The 21,849-nt window shown below is 37.0% G+C and overlaps 1 protein-coding gene across 2 annotated transcripts in view; it reads left to right on the plus strand.

The window, feature by feature from the left end:
- Window positions 1–21,849, plus strand: part of Tgfbr1 (transforming growth factor beta receptor 1) — a 61,084-nt gene that overhangs the window by 10,256 nt on the left and 28,979 nt on the right. For both annotated transcript variants that reach the window (XM_051187768.1, XM_051187769.1), the window contains exon 2: window positions 20,731–20,976. In XM_051187768.1, the coding sequence (XP_051043725.1) occupies window positions 20,731–20,976 (246 nt within the window). The remainder of the gene's footprint in view (window positions 1–20,730; window positions 20,977–21,849) is intronic.

Here is a 21,849-nt window from a genome sequence, read left to right on the forward strand (position 1 = left end):
GAGATATTTTACTTATTGATTGTCTTGTACCCTGGCTATTGTCCAAAAAGGAATTTAGCTTGAAATAAGATGAGACCAGAAGTAATGACTGGGAAACATAAGGACTAGTTAGTGGCTAAAAGGAGGAAACAAACATAAGACACTGTAACTGAGGAAGGTGTTGCATTTTAGCACAACACTTAGTTAGCTCTTAATTTTCTTGTGGCAATGCAAATAAGGAAGCCAAGATCTCATTGCATATTACTAAGAACTCGTACTAGCCCCCACTCTCCCACTCCCAAGCAACAAGATTACAGTGCTCAAAGAATCTCCAAGATACAAAGTTATTGCTAAACTGGTGTTTCTGTTTTCTTGCTCTAAGACTCACTCTTCAACACTTTCCTAAGGATTAGTTTAGAACCTACTGCCACCATCTTTCCTCATTTAAGGTTCTAACCCAAGTATGGACATATATAAGTCCCTAATACCAGTGGAACAGCTGAAGCAAAGCTGGAACATTTGAATTAAATTTTGCTAGAAGCTAGAAGATAATGGATAGAGAACAACATGAAACTATTTGAGCTGAATTTTAAAGACATTTTCCTAATGTTCTTAAACTGGCCTGTATCCATCTGGCAGACATCATCAAGGAATGGTCTCCAGAGATGAACATAACCAGACATGGTTTTCTTCCAACAGGTCTGTGTAGGCCAGATGTTCAGAGTGTCTTTGCTTTGATTACTTTAGGGGAGATCACATGTACCCAGAGTATGTTCCCCTATTTTACCAGGCTTATAGTAACCTTAAGATACCCACATCATCAGCTGGAGGAGCATTCTTTATTTTGAGGCATTCTAGAATCTTCCTGTTTTTTTTTTTTTTTTTTAAGCACAGTGTGTTTTTATGTGAGCACCCTGGGAAAATGCATGATTTGTGTTTGTTACTCTTCATGGCTTATAAGGATAGCTTTCTTTTTAAATTATATTTATTTATTTGTTGTAGTTGACTACTTTAGATCCTTTCCAGAAACTACTTATTTGTTTTGCAGTTGTTGACTACTTTAGATGCTTTCCAGGTTTTCCTTGATTTCCCTAACAGGACAAACCTAAAGTTCACCTTATTTTTGATTACTTGCTTCGGGATAATCATTCCATCTAGTTTTCTTAGGTGTGAACTTCACTGGTTACATAATAGTGTATTTATAGTTCTAGGACACTTTGTTCAGTGATCCTGTTACATTTCTACAATATAAGATCCTTAAATTGCATTTAAATTCAAATGGATCCTGTGACAAAAGCAAAAATGAAAAGCCTTTGTACTAGATGCTAGGACTAGTGGACATATTGAGAGCATTGAACATGGAGGATGTAGCCAGACCTATTCAGAATGTAGAGACAAAAGAGAAGCAACTGTGGCTTCTCATTTGTATGTGCGTGCATATATATTTTTGCTTGATTTATTCATTTCTAAATTGAACTGTAATGTGTTCTAATTGAGTCTCTTTGTTTAGCACATGGCTGTTGATTTGAGTATTCTCCAATTGAGAAACTGACATTTTAATTTTGTTATTCAGTGTGCAACAGATTTAAATAAAACATCAAGATGGTCTGTTGTAGATTTCCTTCAACAGTAATTATACATAATTATTTTTACCAAAATAAACAAGTTAAAGTAGTTTTAGTTTTTTTTTCTTAATCTAATTTTCTATTTCGAGAAAATATAAACTAGGGGCCAATTTGCTTGTGTTTTTCATTGAGGAAAGATATTCTGATTGCAAGTCCCACACAGCTTTGCAAAACAGGTTCTGATACTGACAAATGACTAAAGACAAAGCATAGCATGATGGATTTCTTTCTTCTCTCTGTATTGTGAATTGAACACAGGGGCTAACTCATGATAGGCAAATCTTCTACCATTGAGCTTCATCTATCCCCAGATGAGATATATCTACTCTTAGTCTCCCTCCCCCCTTGCCAAAAAACCAAACCCCAAAACCCTTTTGTTTTGTTTTGGAGAGACAGAATCCTACTCTTCTAGCTGCTCAGCTTGGCTTTGAACTTGTGGTCCTCCTGTCTAAACCTCTCAAGTAGCTATAACCTATAAGCTACTGGATCTGGCTTATGGATTGCTTTCTTATGAACTGAAGCATTTATCTAATTATTCTTTATCAATAAAACTCAGCCAGATATTGGGGTAAGAACCTGATTGACCAGAGAAGCAGAGAAGCAGCAGAGAAGTGACCATTGACCTCCTCCTCTCTTTCTCCTTCCTCAATCCAAAAGGACTGAGAATCTTTCTAAGCCCTACCCTACATATACCCTCTATATGTCCTCAGTACTCCAAAAACTTTATGACTAGTATCTAGCCTTGCCCTCTGATTAACTTTATTGGTAGTTTCAGGAGTTTCAGAGTATAATCTTTTAAATATCTCACAATAATGAACTAATTTTTTTCATCTTCTGTTATTTTGCTTTTCTTAGTGTATTTTACTTTTGTTGTCTTATTTCTTGTCCTTATGCATGTAAAAGTGAGTCTATTTGTTCTCACACTCATGCTGATGAACATTGTGTCTTCCATGTTACCTTTTTGTTAAACTAAAAAGGCCAATTTTGTAGTTAGAGCTCATTTATTGCCTGCCTGTCTGTCTATCAATCAATCAGTCTACCATCTATTTTTGAGGCAGGGTCTTACAGTATAGCCCCGGTCAGTCTGGAACTCATTATGTAGACTTAGCCGGCCTTGAACTCACAGAGATCCACCTGACTCTGCCTTTTGAGTGTTAGAATTGAGTCAAATTCAGTTTTCCCTCATCTTATGATGGGAAATGTAAAGAGAAAGAGGTAGGGAGGGAGCAGGAATCGAGCAGAAATACAAGCTCAGAATTAAGGGTGTGTTGCAAAGAGTGTGTCCTGAGGAAATCGTCTCCCTAAGCAGCCTCCTGAAGTAGATGCTCTCCTCTAATTTAGTTTGGAGTCCCTGGAACTGGGAAAACAAGTCTCACAGAACAGGTGGGTGTATTCATCTATGGTCCTTCTAAACTGTAGCTAGAGGTTAGTAATTATTGACTTGTATATAACTGTCATAATTCTGTAAGAAGAATCTTCTGTGCTGTATCTTCATTTTTCCAAGTGATACCAAGGCCCTCAGTCCTCTGACTATATCAGGTTTTTATGTTTTTATTTTTCCACTACTACAGGCTTTTTTCAATAACCACTTGTTAGTAGCAGTAGGAACCTACCACATTTCTACTGCCAAGTTTCTTGATATCTAGGTTTTGGGTCTGAAAACTTACTCTCATCCCAGACTTTCCTACATACAAAGTTTAGTCTTAAGGGGCAAGTGTGTTGCCCAAAAGAAGGTCATTTACTGTGAGGTGGTTGTTTGCACTCTAAGGGAGTCCATGAGTCAGTGGCTAAAATAGTATAGACATACTGCAGAGTTATTACCAAAGACTTCTTTTGTTGATTTAAGAAATCAGATTGTGTGGTTGAATTCAGTTATGTTCTTGTAGGAGGGACTATAGCTGCTTGTCACAATTTTCTTTGCTGATGGAGGTAACTTTTCAGATTAGAGAAGAACACACAAACTTGTGTAATGACTGTGTGTTATTTACCAAGTTTTCAAGCTTTCTAATAGTGCCTACTTTTAGTTTTTCTATGTTCAATAAGTTTTTCATTTTGCAAATAAGTGGGAATTAAATCTAAAATATAGAGAGAATCGAGGGTAAAATGAATTTATTTTGGTAGAGCAGAGAATAAGAAGAATTGAATGTTGGGAGTGCTACCTTTTTCTTTTATTGAAAGTCTTAGGGAATTATTTAACACCATAAACTCTGTACATAGGAAGCTTTTAAAAGTAATTACAGAGCAAGTATTAAGTCTATGGATGTTTATTAAATCTGAGATATTAAATTATTTTCCTTTTGAAAATTTTCTTAGAGTGTACTAATGCACACAGAAAACTAAATCCGCCTGTCTCCCTAGGAAATATTTAACTCCGCCCCCAAAATATAAAAATAATGTAATTTTTAAAAAGGGCAAATCTGATAACAAGAAAAGGTAACAAAAATAAAATAATACCAGACAAAATAACAGTCAAGCTGCAGAACATTAAGGTAAAAGATGTTTTATTTTGATAAGAGATACCATTTCTCAGGATGCATTATTAATCTTTATGTAGCTAGCAAAACATATATATAACTAAAACTGTTAAAAATATAAGAAGACATTAATAAAACAGCTGTAAATTAAGAAAAGCAGGATTCAAATTATAGAATAAAGATTTAATGAATTCCAATTTTATAATCATAAATAGCATTCTTTCAGAATACTTCTGGATTTTCTAGGAAGTTTACCATGTAGAGGTCCATAAAGAACACTAAATTAGAAATTAACAGTAACTAAAAATAAATGAAAGCAAAATAAATATATTTGCTGAGAAATTTTTTATTTTCTCAATAATCCTTTGGTTAAGGGAAATCTAGTTACACATCTAGAAATAAATATTCCTCCAACATATCAAAACTAGTTGGTAGTTCTACTAAAGTAATGCTTAAAGGGAAATTGGAAGGCAAGAAAGTTTGAAGATCAAGTTGGAAATTGAACATTTCAGTAGTTACAAAGAAAATGGAAGTGCAGGAAAATAGATTTTATCAATAAATTCCTAAATTATTCTTGTAAACATTATTAAAATAGTTATTAAAGTTTAAGAAGGAGATCATGTGAATAGAAAAATAACAAAAAGAAGAATGGTATGTTAATATGTTTTAACTTTAGCTCTTTCTAAGGTTGGTACATTTTAAATCAGTGTGATTTATCTTTCTGTATCCAAATGCCACCCCTACCATGCTCTTAAAAGTTTTCTTGAGATGTACAGTGAGTTGCCATGCTTCTGTTTGTAATGCTGGGGACTGAACCCTGAGCTTCTTGTATGCTAGGCTCTACCCACTGAGGTATATGCTCAGCTCCTCCAAGTTCCTTTTATTATGCAGTTTGATAATAGTTTTTTGTAATGAATGTATTGGTTTTTGTTTGTTTATGTTGTCTAAACTGCCAGTTTCACTTTATCCTGTGGCATCTCCTCCAGATGGTTTTCCTTTCATTAGCTTTACTCAAGTTTATTATGGGAATCTTTTTTTTTTTTTTCCCCAGAACGCTTTTTCCTTTTCTATACTCTCTGCATTTTGCATGGCATTCACCAATGTTGTGTTTTATTCTCCATATCATGAACTAGAAGGTAAGAGTCTTACCTTCCACATCCTCTGAAGAGTGTTCTTTCTCACTGTGAGGTTACACATGCCATTGTCCACTAACCACATGACACTACTAGATCATTTCATCAGCAGTGGGTCCCATAGATCTTTAGTTGTTTACTGGTCTGGGTGTTACTTCCTGTACCTTAAGTCAAAGGCAGCTCTAGAAGGTGGTTACTACTTCTGTCCTTTTCCTCAGTTGTATCTTGTACCTCAGGCTCTTAGTTCAGGACAATCTACTACAAATATGTACAACCAAGGAATAGTTTTCTCAATGACAACTCTTGCTTTCCAGAGAAAATATGGAGCCCTTCATGTTATGCTATTTCAGTGAGAACACTATTGGTTTTCTCATTATTTCTCTTTTTCAAAATAAATATAAATTTGTTGATGTAGTACGTAGAACTTTCCTGTTTCTTCGTCTGTAAAATAATTAGCCTGAATATTTCATGGCTATTTGTGGTATGTACTTGCTAGTCAGGAGTGTTGCATATAAAGGTAAATGTAGGACTTATTGCAGCACTGTGAATTTGGGTTGTACTGAAACTGAATTTCCAGTAGCTATCTTCTGTGCTTCTATAGTAAAGTTCTTTTGCCATCCTGGTTTAGATACTGCTGAAAATCCCATGAATGGAGAGGCAATAGTTTTTGTGTCTATGGTTTATGTTGTGCTTTGTGTCTGTATTACTTCCTAGAGCTGTCTAAAGATTAGCTCTGATTATTTGTGCCACTTTAAAATGGGTAACAGCATGATGTAGATGCTCTAAAGAAGTATTTGTTGAATAAACGAATAACAGATTTGGATTATTAAGTGAGCCCATTTGGGCAATGGGCTGCTATTTAACCCCAAAATCTATATTTAACTCTCAAATCTTCTGTAATTAGTACTATGGCAGAGCATAAGTCAAGAAATTTAAGTTCAAATAAATTAATGGCTTTTTCAGATAGACTTTAGGACTGGCTGTTACAGTTAGGATTCAGTATAAGTCTTTCTGTTTCTGAATTCTATGTGCCCAACAATTATGTTCTTATAATACCAACTAATCAAATGAAATCTGCCAAGAAAAAGTGTAAAAGCCTTTTAGGAGAGAATAAGAAATGTAGTTGTTTCATTGCTCACTGTCAGAAACAGAAGTGTCCTGTTTTGTTTTAGGCTCTAGTGCGATGCTGAGTATACTAGCCCGCTTTAAGCATTCCAGACTCAGGAGTACAGAATAAAACCAAGAAGAACTTGGCAGACTCTAATTATGCCACATGGAGCTTTTCTGCTCTTTGTTATTGTTGTTGGTTTTTTTTTTTTTTTTTTCATTTTGGGTTTTCTGATGGGGTCTTTTTTGTTTTTTTCTATTTTTCTTTTTTCTTTCTTTCTTTTTTTTTTTTAAATATTTATTTGTTATGTATGAATGCATGTATGCCTACAGACCAGAAGAGAGCACCAGAACCAATTATAGATGGTTATAAGTCACCATGTGGTTGCTGAGAATCGAACTCAGGACTTCTGGAAGAGCAACAAAGTACTCTTAACCTCTGAGCCACCTCTCCAGCCCTATTTCTGCTCTTTATGCAGTTAATAACATGATCATTTCTTGTCCTTAAACATGCTGGTAAAATCAGTCTTCTGTGTCTCATTATGTCATAGTTGAGGATCTCATTGCATTGTCTTTCACTCAGGTTTTTCAGACATAATGGCCATTTATGTGCTAACATATTTGTTCTCATTCCCTTATACTAAATTCTAAGGAATGAAATGAATGGATTAAAAGGTAATTTTTTTTTAAAGGATTTGTGTGTATATGCAAAGTATTTTCCAGAATGAATAAAATTTTGAAATTGGCATCAAATAACTGCTCCCTAGGACAAATATGTCAACATAAATTGTGAAGGGAGTTTAGAGAAAAAGGATGGAACATAGAGAAGCCCATTTTTATTACGTTATATTTTTATTGCGTATTTGGGATGTTCACATTATGCACCCTGATCACACTCACTTGCCAGCCCTCCAGGTCTGCTCCCTCTACCACCCTTGTGATTTTCCCCTGGAATAAAAGAAGAGGGGATAAAAAACAAAACAAAACAACAACAAAAAAACCCAAGTCCAATTTCTGTTGCCCATATACTCAAGGGAGCATAGTCAAATTTCCAGTGGCCAGCCTATTAAAGAAAACTGACTTCTTTCCCACCTGCATCCCTACCAGAAGCCATCCCTTGTGGAGAGCTATACTTCAACATCTTTATCACTATTTTTAAGAGTTCTCTTTGATGGCTTTCTGTCTAGGCCGTTAACTTTTTGGGGTGGGGGTTAGGGTCCATGTTTAAAAGCATCTGTCCATAAGATTTACTCTCTTTTTACAGTTTAGTTGATCTAGAGCTACTACAGGCTCTGCAGACTCCTTTTCCACATGTCATGTCTCCCTTTGGAGGCTCCATGGGTCTATCAGACTCCTTGGAACTCTGCAGTAGGTGCTGGAAACTGCAGTCATCTTTGTTTTTCTTCAGTTACTTTTTTAAAGCATCATCATGCAGGTAAAATACACTCACCTTTTTGGAAGTTCACACATTTTTCAAAATGTATGTAAAATCTCCCACTCATCTTCTAGGCACCCAGATCTTTCTTTGGAAGCTGATGTTATTTATTCCTTTAATTCTTCTTCTTATTGTGTGTGTATGAGAGAGAGAGAGAGAGAGAGAGAGAGAGAGAGAGAGAGAGAGGGAGAGAGAGAGAGAGAGAGAGAAGGAGAGAAAGAGAGAAAGAGAGTTGTCTTTTTTTTTTTTTTCAAGACAGTTTTTCTGTCTAGCCCTGGCTGTCCTAGAACTTCCTGTATAGATCAGGCTGGCTTTGAAATCAGATTCTCCTGCTTCTGCCTCTCCAGTGCTAGTATTAAAGGTGTGTGCCACTGCCCAGCTTAGTACCACTTATTAATATATAGTCACTTAATAATACTGTTCATTCTTTGAGAACTGTTGTCAAATTCCCCAAACCTGTTATGTAGCTCTTTATCTGTTAATTGTGTAATTTATCTTATTTTTTTTTACTTAAAGGAGAGCCTTTGTAGAGACTCTCTTCTGTTGAGTCTCCTTGTCATTGGATAGCCCATTTTTCTGTTACCAGTTAATACTATGTTAGCTAATTTAGCTAAGTTAGCTGATTTCATGGAGCCTTGAGGAAGGCGAAAGTCTTTTTGGAAAAACAAATTGTTGAGAATTCTGTAATGAGATGTGACTTAATTATCAATAATGTTTAAGCTATTTGAAAGTGGTAGGAGTAAATGGGATTTTCTTGGGAAATTCAGATTTTTATTCTAAAGCCCTACATTTGGAAGTAAAATGTTTTGTAGGCCAGAGATATTTATATTATATGACCTTAGCAAGCTTACTTTGTCATTTTTGCTTCAGGGTAACCTCAAGGGGGTTGATTTTTGAAGATTGAGAACCTTGAAAAGCAAATTAAACAAAAGTTGGGTATGATGGTGCATGTTTTAACCCCATCCCTTGGGGCCCAGAAGCAGGTGGATCTCTGTCACTTCTGGGCCAGCCAAGGCTTCATGGTGTGAGACCCTATCTCAAACAAAGTACAAACTCAAGGCCTGGAATAACCTGGAGAGAGAAGTAGGTCAGTCCTCTTGTTTTGTCTTTACTGATAAGCAGCATATTGAATGGAGAGAATCTATCTGGTAGGCTGTACACAGAAGTAGAAGAGGTGGGAGGGAGGAAGATGAAAGGTTTCTGGAGAGAGAGAGACATGGCATGATTCTGGGGATGGTGAGGGGAATGAAGATGACTCCGAGGATTTGGAGTAGAGGACTGAGTGGACAGAAGGGAAAGGGTTTGTCAGTGTGTATCACCCTTACACTATATAGTCAAAAAAGATATCCAAGGGGACTGCTCTTTTCGTTAGAGTCACTTCATTTGACATGCTAGATGTTTGGTATCTCATAGTCTTTCATATCACACCAATATTAGAAACTTTGGAAATTCTGACTTGCTCTAGAATATTTGCAAAGCTCACTGATAGTAATTACATTCCCGGTATTGGCCTTTTCTTTTAGTGGGAAACCATAGTGAAATCTGTATGCATACGTTTTAATAACCTTCAAACTTTTAAGACTTAGTTGCAGGAAAGTAACCAGTACAAATAATTAAATGATGATTAAATGAACAGTACCATCTGTGGTCATTCCTATAAGCAAGGTACAGTGAAATCAATGAACTGGACCACTCTTTGCCTAGAAAGAACGTTTTATTTGGGAAATTCAAAACTGCCATGGCCGTCTCTCTTGGGGGCTGCTAGAACAGCCTGAAAGAATATCAGGGAGGCTTGCAGGCCAGAACCTTGGGTCTTCCTTGGGGACTTTGGCATGTGTTAAAGGGAACATGTGTTCATAGGGAACTAGATGCCTGGTTGCCCGAGGTAGTTAGCTGTGGGGAAGATAAGGGTAGTGACTCTTCCTGACAAACAGAAACCAACTTCACAAGTTTCTGAGGACTCCTGATTTTAGATGTTTGTTTCTCTCTTAGCAATTCTGTTTACCCAGTTGAGTCCAGTCTGAGCTGTCACTTATGACATTGTCAGTGGCACTGCCATTTTGGAGGGCCCAGTTTGAACCCAAACAATTCCAAGTTGCAATATCCTGTCTTACCTTTCTCTTCTAGAGGTTGGACTATGATGGTGTGTGTCCTGTTCCTTCCTCCCCCCTTGTCATTTTTGTGACTTTGATTGTGAAATATGTTCAGATTTTAGAATGTTAAATTGAGGAAACATGGGTCTCAGAGTTAAAGCTTTGCATTATCTGAGAGATTAGGGGATAGAAACCAATTGGACAGTATAGTAGAAAGGTACTAAACACTGAGTTTAGCAATCAATATTAAAATCTTAGTCTAGGGGTCTAACTGTGAAACTGTCCAGTTGAGACACAATTGGGTTTTTCCTTTATATGTATGTGTGTGCATTATGCCAGAGGTCACTATTAGGTATCCTCTTCAATTGTTCCACAACTTTTTTTTTTTTTTTTAAGAACTTGAAGTACATCAATTTGGCTTAACTTACTGGCCTGCAAGTCCCAGGGATTTTCATGTCACCCCCGCCCCATCCTCTGTCCCCTGCCCCAAGTGTTAGGATTGCAGGCATGTGCCACCATACCAGCCTTTTACATGTGTACTGGGGATCTGAAGTCATTCATGTTTATGATGACTATGCAGAGGGAATTCACATCCGTCTGTGTAACCTGAGTAGAATAATTGTTGTTAATCATTATGAGTCTCCTAACTATTGATTTCTATATAAAATTATAAATCTTTGAGTTTTATATAGTTGTATCAGTATAGGATTCTACAGTAGAATTTTAAGTACAACTTTTTGGTTTTTCGAGAGAGGGTTTCTGTGCATAGCTTTGGAGCCTGTCCTGGAACTTGCTCTGTAGGCCAGGCTGGCCTCGAACTCACAGAGATCCACCTGCCTCTGCCTCCTGGGTGCTGGAATTAAAGGCATGTGCCACTACCCTGGTGCTTAAGTACAACTTTTGAGAAAAGATATTCCATTGTATCAATAGATGGTGTTGCTCTAAACATGTTTTTCATTATATATGTATATATATACATATATATATATACACACATACACACACATAGGTATATATATATACACACACATATGTTTATGTAATTAGTTTCAAAATGTGTTTGACTTGAGCTCATTGAGATGAGCTAGATTGGGAATGGAATTATGGTCATTTTGTTGGTGAAATTAAATGATTGTGTTTAGTTTTGAACCATTATTTGAATTTGACTACCTTAGAGTATTTGGTATTCTAACAACTGAAAATAAAATCCTGCCACTGAGGAAAACCCTATTAGTATAGCTTTCTCATCATCATTTGTATAACACATTATATAAATTCTCCAAGTTCTGATTTGCATATCCTGTGAAGCTTTGCTTCCTGTCTTTTCTACTTCAGCAAGTTGAAGCACTTTGATTATTCTGAGTTTTAAATATGTTTTATGTCTTATCCATTCTAGGCTTTGCTATTTTTTGCTATACCTGGCATCTTATATATTGAGATGTGCTGAGAATATTAAAAAAAATAAGTAAATGGAATGGGGACAGAATTTAATAGAATGGCCTGATATTGCAGACTAGGGAATAAAAGTTGGGCTTTCAGGTGGAAGAAAGAACACACAATGTATCACTTTTTAGATATGTATATGTTTCTTTATGAAAGAATTTTTCAAAAACATTGTAGATGGAACTGTTAACTTTTAAGTGTATACCGGTTACTGAAGAAATCAGGTAGAAAAAAATTAAGTTCCTTTAATTAAATTAGAATGAGAGAAAACAAAACAACCAACCAGAACCTTTGCGGTACAGCTAAGGAAGTCATAAGAGGGGGGAAAAACATCATAGCTTTGAGGCTTACATTAAGAAATTAGCAAAATTCAGATAAATAATGGTGTACCTCCAGGTCTAGAGGAATAGACAACAAGAAATAATAAATATGAAGGAAAAATTAATGAAGTAGAGGCTAAATGAGCACTGTATAGAGTCAGTTGAAGAGTTGGTTCTTTAGTAAAAATAAGACTGACAAACTTTTAGCAAACTAAACAAAAGAAGAAATGATTCATGTAATAAGCAATAAAGTTAAAGTAGTAATAAAGTCTCCCAAACCTTTGAAGAAAAGTTTATGCCAGTACTCAAACTGTCCCATAAAACAGAAAGGGAGGGAACCTTACCAAATGCATTCTGTGAAGCCAGCATTATGCTAGACAAGGATATTAAAGAAAGTTATAGATTGATTTCTCTGCTGTACATATGAGAAAAAATTGGATAAATTCTTACAGACCCAGTTTAAGATCATATACCATGAACAAGTTGACTTTGTTCCAGGGAAGCAATGTTGGATTAACATACAGAAATCAATAAATATAGCACATAAATGTAAAGACTCGAATTACATGGTCATCTCAGTAGATGCAGAAAAAACCTTTGATAGAATGCAATACCCCTTCATGATGAAAGCCTTGAAGAAACTAAGCCGAGGCATACCACAATATAAAAAAGACTACATAATACATAAGATCTATAGGCATATCCTCTAAAATCAGGAGCAAGACATGAGTGTATAAGGAGTAAGGATTTTCCTCCCGCCTCTGGTCTTGTCCCGCTGCTGTGCCAGCCCCAATTAACACACAAAGACTCTGTGTTTGATATAATGCTGTTGGCCAGGTACTAGTTTCTTATCGGCTAGCTCTGTCTTAAGTATTAACCCATTTCTGTTAATCTACATATTTCCATGTGGTCTTACCGGAGAGCTTGCTGGTGTCCTGCTCTCTCCAGACTCTCCATGTTGACTCCTCCTCACTACTTCCTCTTATCCTCCTTGTCTCCTAGTCCCACCTATCTTACTTTCCTATTAGCCAACAGTGCTTTATTCATTAACTAGTATGAGAAACATATTTACAGAATGACATCTCCCATCAAGAGTGTCCACTGTCTCTGATATTATTCATTGTAGTGCTTGAAGTCTTAGCAAGAGCAATAATACAAGAGAAAGGAAAGGGAAACAAGAGAAGAGGTCAGACTATCTTTATTTTCATACTGTATGACTTTTATTTTAAAATACTCTAAAGATTCCCAACAGGTTACTCAGACCTGATAAACATTTAACAAAGTAACAGAACACAAAATTAACATACATAAACAAAACAGTATCTTTTCTACATATCTGTGACAAACATGCTGAGAAACAATTTTGGAAAGACCTTCATAATCGGTTCAATAAACAACAAAAAAAAAATGCACGGGAATAAACATAATTAGTGAGGTAGAAGACCTGTACCATAACAACTTTATCCAGAATTAAAAAATCAGAAAGACCTCCCACACTAACTGATGGACATAATGGTGTGCAGTCTCCTTCAAGTGGTAGTCTTCCAATGACACTAAAATATTCTTAATTTTTGTTTTAAGATATGGAAGTACAAAAGACCCTCAAATAGCAAAAGCAGTCCTAATCAGGAAGAGAAAGCTGGAGGTATCAGTGTCTGATGTAAAATCCTGCAGAGCCACAGTAGTGAGCTGTATAGTCATACATAAATATAAATAGTAACTTTTGTAAACAAAGGTGTCAGAAACACATTGGCAAAAAAAGCTTTAAAAAATGTCACCTACAATATCAATTCAGACTGGAGCAGAGATTGTAAAACCTGCAACTGTTAGAGGAAAACCAGTAAAATACTTCAAGATGTAGGTTGTATTAGATACATTTCTGTTACTGTGGGAAAATATCCTGACAGAAACAGCTTAAGGGAGAAAGGGTTTAATTTGACCCCAAGCTTGTGGTGTAGTTCATCATGTCAGGGAAGTCTTGCCACCTCAGGAGCTTGAAGCCAAGCGTAATCAAGAAGCCAAGAGTAATGAATGCATGTGCTCAGCTATATTTTGGGACCCTAGCCCAGGGAATGGTGCCATCCACTAGGTTGGATCTTCCCACCTCATCAACTGGTGTAGATAGTCCTTCACAGACATTTATAGATAATTCCTCCCAGGCTTGTCCAAGGCTAACCTAATCTGGATAATCCCTTCCAGGCATGCCCAGAGGCTCGTCTCCTAGGAGACATTAGATCCTGTCAAGTATTAACCATCACATAGGCATAGTCAAGAACTTTCTGTAATAGATTCCAGTAGCACAGGAAATAATTTAAGAATTGATAAATGGGAACACACGAAGTTTAAAAAAAAAAAAAAAAAAGCTTCTACACAGCAAGAGACAATCAGCAGAGTGGAGAGACCCTACAGAATTGGGTGGGGGGATGCCAACTATATCAAACAGGAGTCTGATATCGAGAGTACATAAAGAGCTGCAAAAATTAACATAACAAAAAAACCAATTCCTAGTTAATAGATGGGTTACTGAACTGAAGAGAAAGTTGTCAAAAGAAAAAATACTAATGGCCGGTAAATACTTGAAAAAAGTATTCAACATTTTTAGCTATTGGGGAAAGGCACATAAAACTGCTTTGAGTTTCCATTTCACCCCAGTTAGAATAGCTACCATCAAGAGACCAAAATGACAATAATTGGTGGTTAGAATGTGGAAAAATGGAAACACTTATCATTCACTCTTTTGGGAGTGCAAACTAGTATAGCCACTATGGGAGGCAGTGTGTAAGTTCCCTGAATGAAAGAAAGGAAAGAAAGAAAAAAAGAAAAGAAAGGAAGGAAATAGAACTACCATGTGACCCAACCATACAGTCCTGGATCTTTGCATCTTAGCACAGATGTTCTGGTATATTCTTTAGAGAAAGTCACTGCTGGTTTAGCAGACAATGAAGGATTAATTTTCTCAGTCAAAGGTGGAAAAGGCAATATCTTGGGGTGGGTGTAGGAGTACATCTGCTGAGGGTGGAGAGGCTACTTCCTCAGGTGAGATAAAACCTGGAGAATCTGAGGGTTCAGTTTTCAGCTTCGATAGGGTCCTCCTACATAACTCCATCCCAAGTTACAGGATCCCATTCTTTACCATTTTAAATACCCTTACTTTAACTCTGGACACTCTTTGAATCTGACACTTGAATTTTCACTTTAATTCAGATAGTCTTACAATAAGGGCTTCAGTTTGATTTTCCACAACTTGAGCTTTGTGGCTGCTGGAGCAAAGATTCTCTTCCAGGGCACATTTAGAAACCTTTAGACTGCTTATGCACATCTGGAGCATATTTAGTTGTCACCCAGCCCATTGCTGACTTTAGCTGTATTCTGAGATGCTAGAAGATGGTTAATTTTATTATGGAGCTCATTCTTTCCCTTTGTCAGTTAAAGCCAGAGATCCTAGGAGCAACCAGCCAGCATCATAATTTTCGTTATTTTTCCACAAATTGTCAAAAGTTTTGTATACAGAATCACCAAATCTGTTGCCTCTCACAACTGGTGAATCATGATAATCAAATGCATTTATTGCCTTAACTTTGTAAAATAGTTCACACCAGGGGCTTTCAGTATTCTCCCGAGCTTCTAGGAGAGCTTCAGTAACGGGAAGTGTTGGCAAATTGGGAAGCCTATTCCATATATTTAAAATATTCATTCTTAAACTCTATTCCTATAGAACCCAATTCCTGTACCAATTTTTGTCTCAGGTAGGGTTGCTATTGCTGTGATAAAACATTACTACCAAAAGCAACTGGGGGAGGAAAGTGTTTATGCTTGCACATCATTGTTTATCGTTCAAAGAAGTCAGGATAGGAACTCAAGCACGGCAGGAACCTGGAGTTAGGAATTGATGCAGAGGCCATAGAGGTGTGCTGCTTACCCGCTTGCTCCCCATGGCTTGCTGAGCCTACTTTCTTATAGAAGCCAGAACCACCAGGCCATGGGTGGTCCCACCCACAATAGGTAAAGCCTTCCCACATCAATCATTAATTAAGAAAATGCTGCACAGGTTTGCCTATAGCTATCTTATGGAGGTATTTTCTCAGTTGAGGCTTCCTCCACTCTGATGACTCTAGCTTATTTTCAGCTGACACAAAACTAGCCAGGACAACAGAGATATTTACTTATTCATGTTTATATCTGCACTGTCCACAACAGCCAAGGTATGTAACAAAGGGCCAGCTTAGATGTCCATGAGCAAATGAATGCACTAAAACAGTCCATGTATACAGTGGAATTTTGTTGAGCTGTATCCATGTAGCAAAATGGATGGAACTGAAAATCATGTTAAATGAAATAAGCCAAACATAGAAAAACAGATGATGTTTTCTTTCATGTGAGAGTAAGATTTTTAGTCTGTGTGATGGATTTAGAACAGGGTCTGTGAGGATGTGAAGGACCTTAAGTGAGAAGGTAATAGAATAACTGTAACATAAAAAGAAACTATTTGTGAAGGTAAAGGTGATGAGGAGAGGACATGGGGGGGGGGTGAATTGCAATATAACATAAAAATGATACATATGTGTGAAAATGCAGTGATAAAATTTATTACTTTGTATACTAACTTAAAATATTTAAAAATTGAAACTTAAGACTAGTTTAATTAAAAAAATTCTAACTACATTTTTCTTTGGAGTGTGATATGTGTAAGAGGAAAAATGTACTACTGCAAATGTGTGTAAATCAGAGGACAACTGGGGATCAAACTCAGGTTCCCAGACTTAGTGGGAAGTGGCATTAGTCAGTGATTCTTTTTGCCAGCTCCTACTTTGACTTAAAAATTATTTGTGTGTATGCAGGGGTGTATATGGGTATGAGTGCATGTGCATCACTGTGCATGAGTAGAGGGGAAAGGACAGCCTTTGGGAGTTGGTCCTATCCTTCCACCTTGAGTCTTTGGAATCATAGTCAGGGTGTCAGACTTGCATGGGAAGCACTTTTATCTGCTGAGCTGTCTTGCCAGCCTAAGGACCTATTTTAATAAAAGAGGAAGGAGGTGGAGATTGGAGAGATGGCTCAGTGGTTAAGAACACATACTGTTCCCCCAGAGGTCCTAAGTTGTGCACATATCAGGTGTGCACAACAAACAGTAACACTCGATTACCCATTCTCACATGGCATATACTCACACAGGCACTCTTACATACACATGAAGGAAAAATACAATGAAAAGGGGGGATAAAAACCAGGAGATGGATCTATTTAATAATAAAGTCAGTCTTAATTTTAGCGGGAGGTAAGATGCTGGGTATTGAACCCAAGGCCTTTCATTTGCTTGGCAACTGCCTTGCCACTGACTGCATCCCAAAGAGTCTTGCTGTGCATCACAGGCTGTTTTGGAATTTGGAATTCTCTTGCTTCTGCTTCCTAAGCATTAGAATTCTACATGTATACTTACAGACTTGAACTTGTAAGAAATGAGAATTAAGATGTTTATGATAACCTGTTAAGTTTCTGTCTTAATTTTTCATCAACTATTTTACTGTGTCATATAATAGCAATCCTATATTCAGTCATCTTGTCTAGACTGGAAAAATGGAATTTTTAAATTCCCTCAAGAGAGAAATTCTTGCTTGGCTAAGCATTGTATTATATGATGTTTATATTGTTTAGTGACCTTTCTTCTTGAAAGAGTAGTAAGAGAAGACTTTCAGCATTGGCTTTTTCAAATTTTTATTATACACTGACCTCTTTGAAAGGAAAAATGTAAAATGTATTTTCATAATGTTCTTTAGATTGTAGACATGAAATTAGAAAGCATAAAGCTTAATGTTTTGGCCTTATTTACAATTATAAATTTAATCTGTAAATTAAATACAAAGACCACAACAAATAGCAAAATGCAAATCAATACAACTATTTGGCATGACAGTTTATGTTTCTATTTCATTGTAGTATAGTAGCCTTAGGTCAAATTTTATTTTTATATGTTTTGCTTTTCTAACTGCTGTGATAATAAATTCTGCAATTGGCTGTTCTCATCAGTAGTGTTCAAGATAGTATTAATGACCTCAGGGCTTGTTGGTAAATTCAGGATAATGAGATCTCATGCCTAACCAAAACACTTGCTAGCAAACATTCCTCAAATATCAGTTCTAATGAGATGTTTTGTTTACTGGAAGATAGGGTTAGCATTATAGTATTATTGTTGCTGGAAGTGAGAACAGAGAGCTGTCGTTGAATATTATAGCCATATATACTGCTAGTGAATGTAAGATTTCCTAAAAGAAGGGATTTGTTTAAGGCTTGCATGGATTCAGGACCCCTGTGGTCCTAACTATATTGACACTGCCAGGTCTACACTGCTCTGTGCTCCTTTGTTTAAAACTTGAAGTTGTATGTTTTTACTTTATACATACTGTGAAGCTGTCTGTATGTAAAGTGTGCCACAAGACATTTGACCTGAATGAGCTTTTCACCCAGCTGTAGTAATAGTAGTGAAAGCTCTGTAATGGTTATGGAGATGGCAGTTACTCAGGACCCAGAATGTTTATCATTGTTGGTATATTATCTTTGGAATGAAAATGTGTCTAACTCAGACTGCTTTTCTCTTCTTTGTTACCTCTTGTATGGGAAACCATTTAGCAAATATATTTTTCTGAAACTACCTAGGGGTCCAGAATAAAACAAAACAAAACAGCTAAATACAGCCCTTCGTAGAGTAATGAAAGACACTATCAAAAAGTTATAGACAGATGATGTTCATCTTCAAGGTGTGCGAGAACAAATCAAACAAACCCCAGTTATCTGAAGGGGTGAACTTGAGACCACATGTGGAAAGGATCTTTGAATAGGATCTTGAAGGATAAGAGGCAGAGAACTTAAAACTCTTTGCCAAAGTCAACATAATGATTATCTCTTTTTAACTGTATTACTTTTCTTGAATTCCCTTCATATTTGGGTAGAGTTAAGTTACATGGCTGAACTCTAAGAAGAAGGAAAATATTCTTTCAAAAATTTGTTTTAATGTGTATGAGGAAGTGAACATGGTGTAGAGGTCAGAAGACAACTTTTTGGAATTGTTGCTTTCTTTTCATCTTTTATATGGGTTTTGGGGATTGAGTTCAAGTCAGCAGGTTGTGTGGCAAGATCCTTTACCCACTGAGCTGTCTCATTGGCTCTGAAAATATTTTTTTTTATAATGATCAAAACAAAACTTTTTTTAGTCTATTAATAGGCAAGCATGCTGATTGCAGCAGCAACCTTTAAAACAGCTGCTCAAGAAAAACCTGATGCTCCTGAGTTAAGAATTTATCTATCATATTAGTTCAAGGTCCCCAAACAACACATCTTTTCCTAGTAGAGCAGGACACTTCATTCTCTTAGTAATGGTATGTGACAGAGTGTAGAAAGTACTGTCAACTAGGGAAGCTCAATTGAGCCTTGGTTGGGGTCTAGGGCTTTTACTGAAGATCAGTCTCCAGCCATTATATTAGATAGACATTACATTGCTGTGACAAAGTAGCTGAGAGAAGCAAATTGATGATTACTATCCTCAGTCCTTAATGAAAGTCTTCATTTGCCTAGAGTTTTAGATATTTTAGCCATCAAGTTGGGGAGGATATGGCAGGACATCTTAAATGGGTCTCCCTATCCCCCTTTTCCCTCTCCCCCTCTTTCTCCACTCCCCTCCCTCCGCCTCCCTCTTCTTCTCTTTCCCTTCCCCCTTCTCTGTTTTCTCATTTTACTCTATCTAGGGCAGTAAAACACCCATATTCAGGGCAGGCTTCCCCACCTCTATTCCAAATCCTCCCTGGAAATGCCCTCAAGGGGTATGCTTTACAAATCTCCTAGGTAGTTCTCAACTATCACAGTCTGTATGGTCTGTATAACAGCTGAGCTAAGGACTTTCTGCCTCTATCCCAACAAATAAAAATAGGTCTTTTCTGTGAATTGCATTGTTTGTGCAAACTATCTGGTCAAATGGGTACTGTGTGACCCAAAACCTCACACATACAGAAACATTCTTATCAGACAGCATATCCCAGAGGCTCAGCATTCACATCCATTCAAGGACAGTTCTGAAGACAAGTTATTTTTGGGAATATGCTGGGTTGTTGAACTCAGGCCTGCCAAGTAAACTTCCCTGCATGGCACACTAGCCAATTAGGAAGATAGCTTTCTTCTGGTCTGCTGTCTGCCTATCTACTCCCTTTCTCATCATTGTTGGCCATTCCTCCTAACTGGACTTTTCCCTTGTCAGTGAGTTCTTGGATCACCTATTGTGTTGTTCATTCAGCAAGAGTGCTGTTGTCAGGCATAGGGCTCTATGGTGGATTTTCAGAATGGGTATGGGTCTCCAGCCTCAAAGTACTTACATATTCTTAGAAGGGGAAATAATAATAGCATTCTGGTATGCTGTGTGTACTTTGGGGAAGCGCTTAACTTCATTAGATGATATGGGTGTGTACATGGGAAGATGTTGGTGATAGCATCTTCCACAAAGATGGGTCATTCCTAGAGTTGAGCCACAAAAATATAATAGGTATAGTGGGCATGTAGCTAACTAGTTTTGCCCATGTGGCTGGAATATATAAACTGTTGCTGGAATAGTCTGCCCAGTAATAGTAGGAAGATGTGTCTTAGGATTTATACAAGAATGAGTAGAAAACTTGTGGCTCAGCATGAATCTGTTTCTGTTACTTCATTGCTACGAATCTACTGAAATGGCATTCCTAGGCTGTATTGAGTTTGTGGCAGTACTTTGACCATTACTCTTCAGTCACTTGTGGGGGTGGGAGGTATGTATATGTGTGTATCTAATTTAGGGCTATGAACAAGTTTAACTACTTTGTTTGAAGTGGGAGGGCAAATGCTTGCCTTACCTAGATGAAATTTTGTGTAATTCTTTTCTAGGAAGGAGATTTGGGGGTGGGGAGAGCCTAGGTTGAAATTTTACTGAATTATCTTGGTTTCTATAGACGTGATTCTTGGACATTCTAAGAGTAATAAAAGTTGATATTTGAGCAGTACATAAATTGTGTTCTAATATATCAAAAATATATTAATAGTGTAAATGATGAACTTTTAGAGTGAACCTTGGGATACTTTTTCCTAATAAAATTTTGTTCTCTTTCTCCAGCATTACAGTGTTTTTGCCACCTCTGTACGAAAGATAATTTTACCTGTGAGACAGATGGTCTCTGTTTTGTCTCAGTCACAGAGACCACAGATAAAGTTATACACAACAGTATGTGTATAGCTGAAATCGACCTAATTCCTCGAGATAGGCCATTTGTTTGTGCACCATCTTTAAAAACGGGGGCTGTTACGACAACATATTGCTGCAATCAGGACCACTGCAATAAAATAGAACTCCCAACTACAGGTAAGTTGTATTAGCACCCCTTCCTTCCTTCCTCCAAGATGGTAAAAGAAAAGCTTTTAGACTGCTTACAAACTGCAAATGTTTAAGAAGTCATCAAGCTCATTTTGTTAAAGGTAGAGGCAGAAAGTGACCTGTCCACAGTTGTAGAATTATGAGTAGCCAGGATCTTGACTGCTGGATGTGTATTGTTAGAGAAAGTAGTGCTAGGAGACTTCCAGTGAGATCTGCTATGCCTACAAAGTGAATTCTAGAATCTCATAGGACAGCATGTCCTTAGGGTTTCCCTTATCTTGTCCGCAGAGTGAATTTCTCATTTTTTTTGTATGGTGTGCCCATGTCTTAAGGCATCCTGTCAGTAGCCTTTTAATGGGCAGAAATCAAGTGCACTAAATAGTCTAAATGTTTCCTGTGTGTGTGTGTGTGTGTGTGTGTGTGTGTGTTTACCTTGTTTATGATCTGTATGATGTCTAATGATACCATGTATTTAATACTTTTTTTAAAGGTCCTGAGAGGGCTAGAAAGATGGCTTAGCAGTTAAGAGTACTTGTTACTCTTCCAGAGGTTCCATATTCAATTCCCAGCACCCATATGGTGTCTCATAACTGTCTAACCTCCAGTTCAGGGGATCTGATGCCCACTTCTGACCTCCTCAAGCACATGCATGTGGTATACAAACATACATACATATAGGCAAAACACCCATACACATGAATTAATAGTAAATGGTTCTGGTAGAACAAGTAATTTTAAGTTTAAGATTCTGAATTAAATAGAAATTTGCCACTCTTCTTCAAGTCTTAGATTCTTATTTTAATAGTCAAAGGAATATAACATAGGAGAAAACCTATATTAATGCTAGCAGAATTAATGGAA

The sequence above is a fragment of the Phodopus roborovskii genome, unplaced genomic scaffold (assembly GCF_943737965.1).
Source record: "Phodopus roborovskii unplaced genomic scaffold, PHOROB, whole genome shotgun sequence".
Lineage (NCBI taxonomy): Eukaryota > Metazoa > Chordata > Mammalia > Rodentia > Cricetidae > Phodopus > Phodopus roborovskii.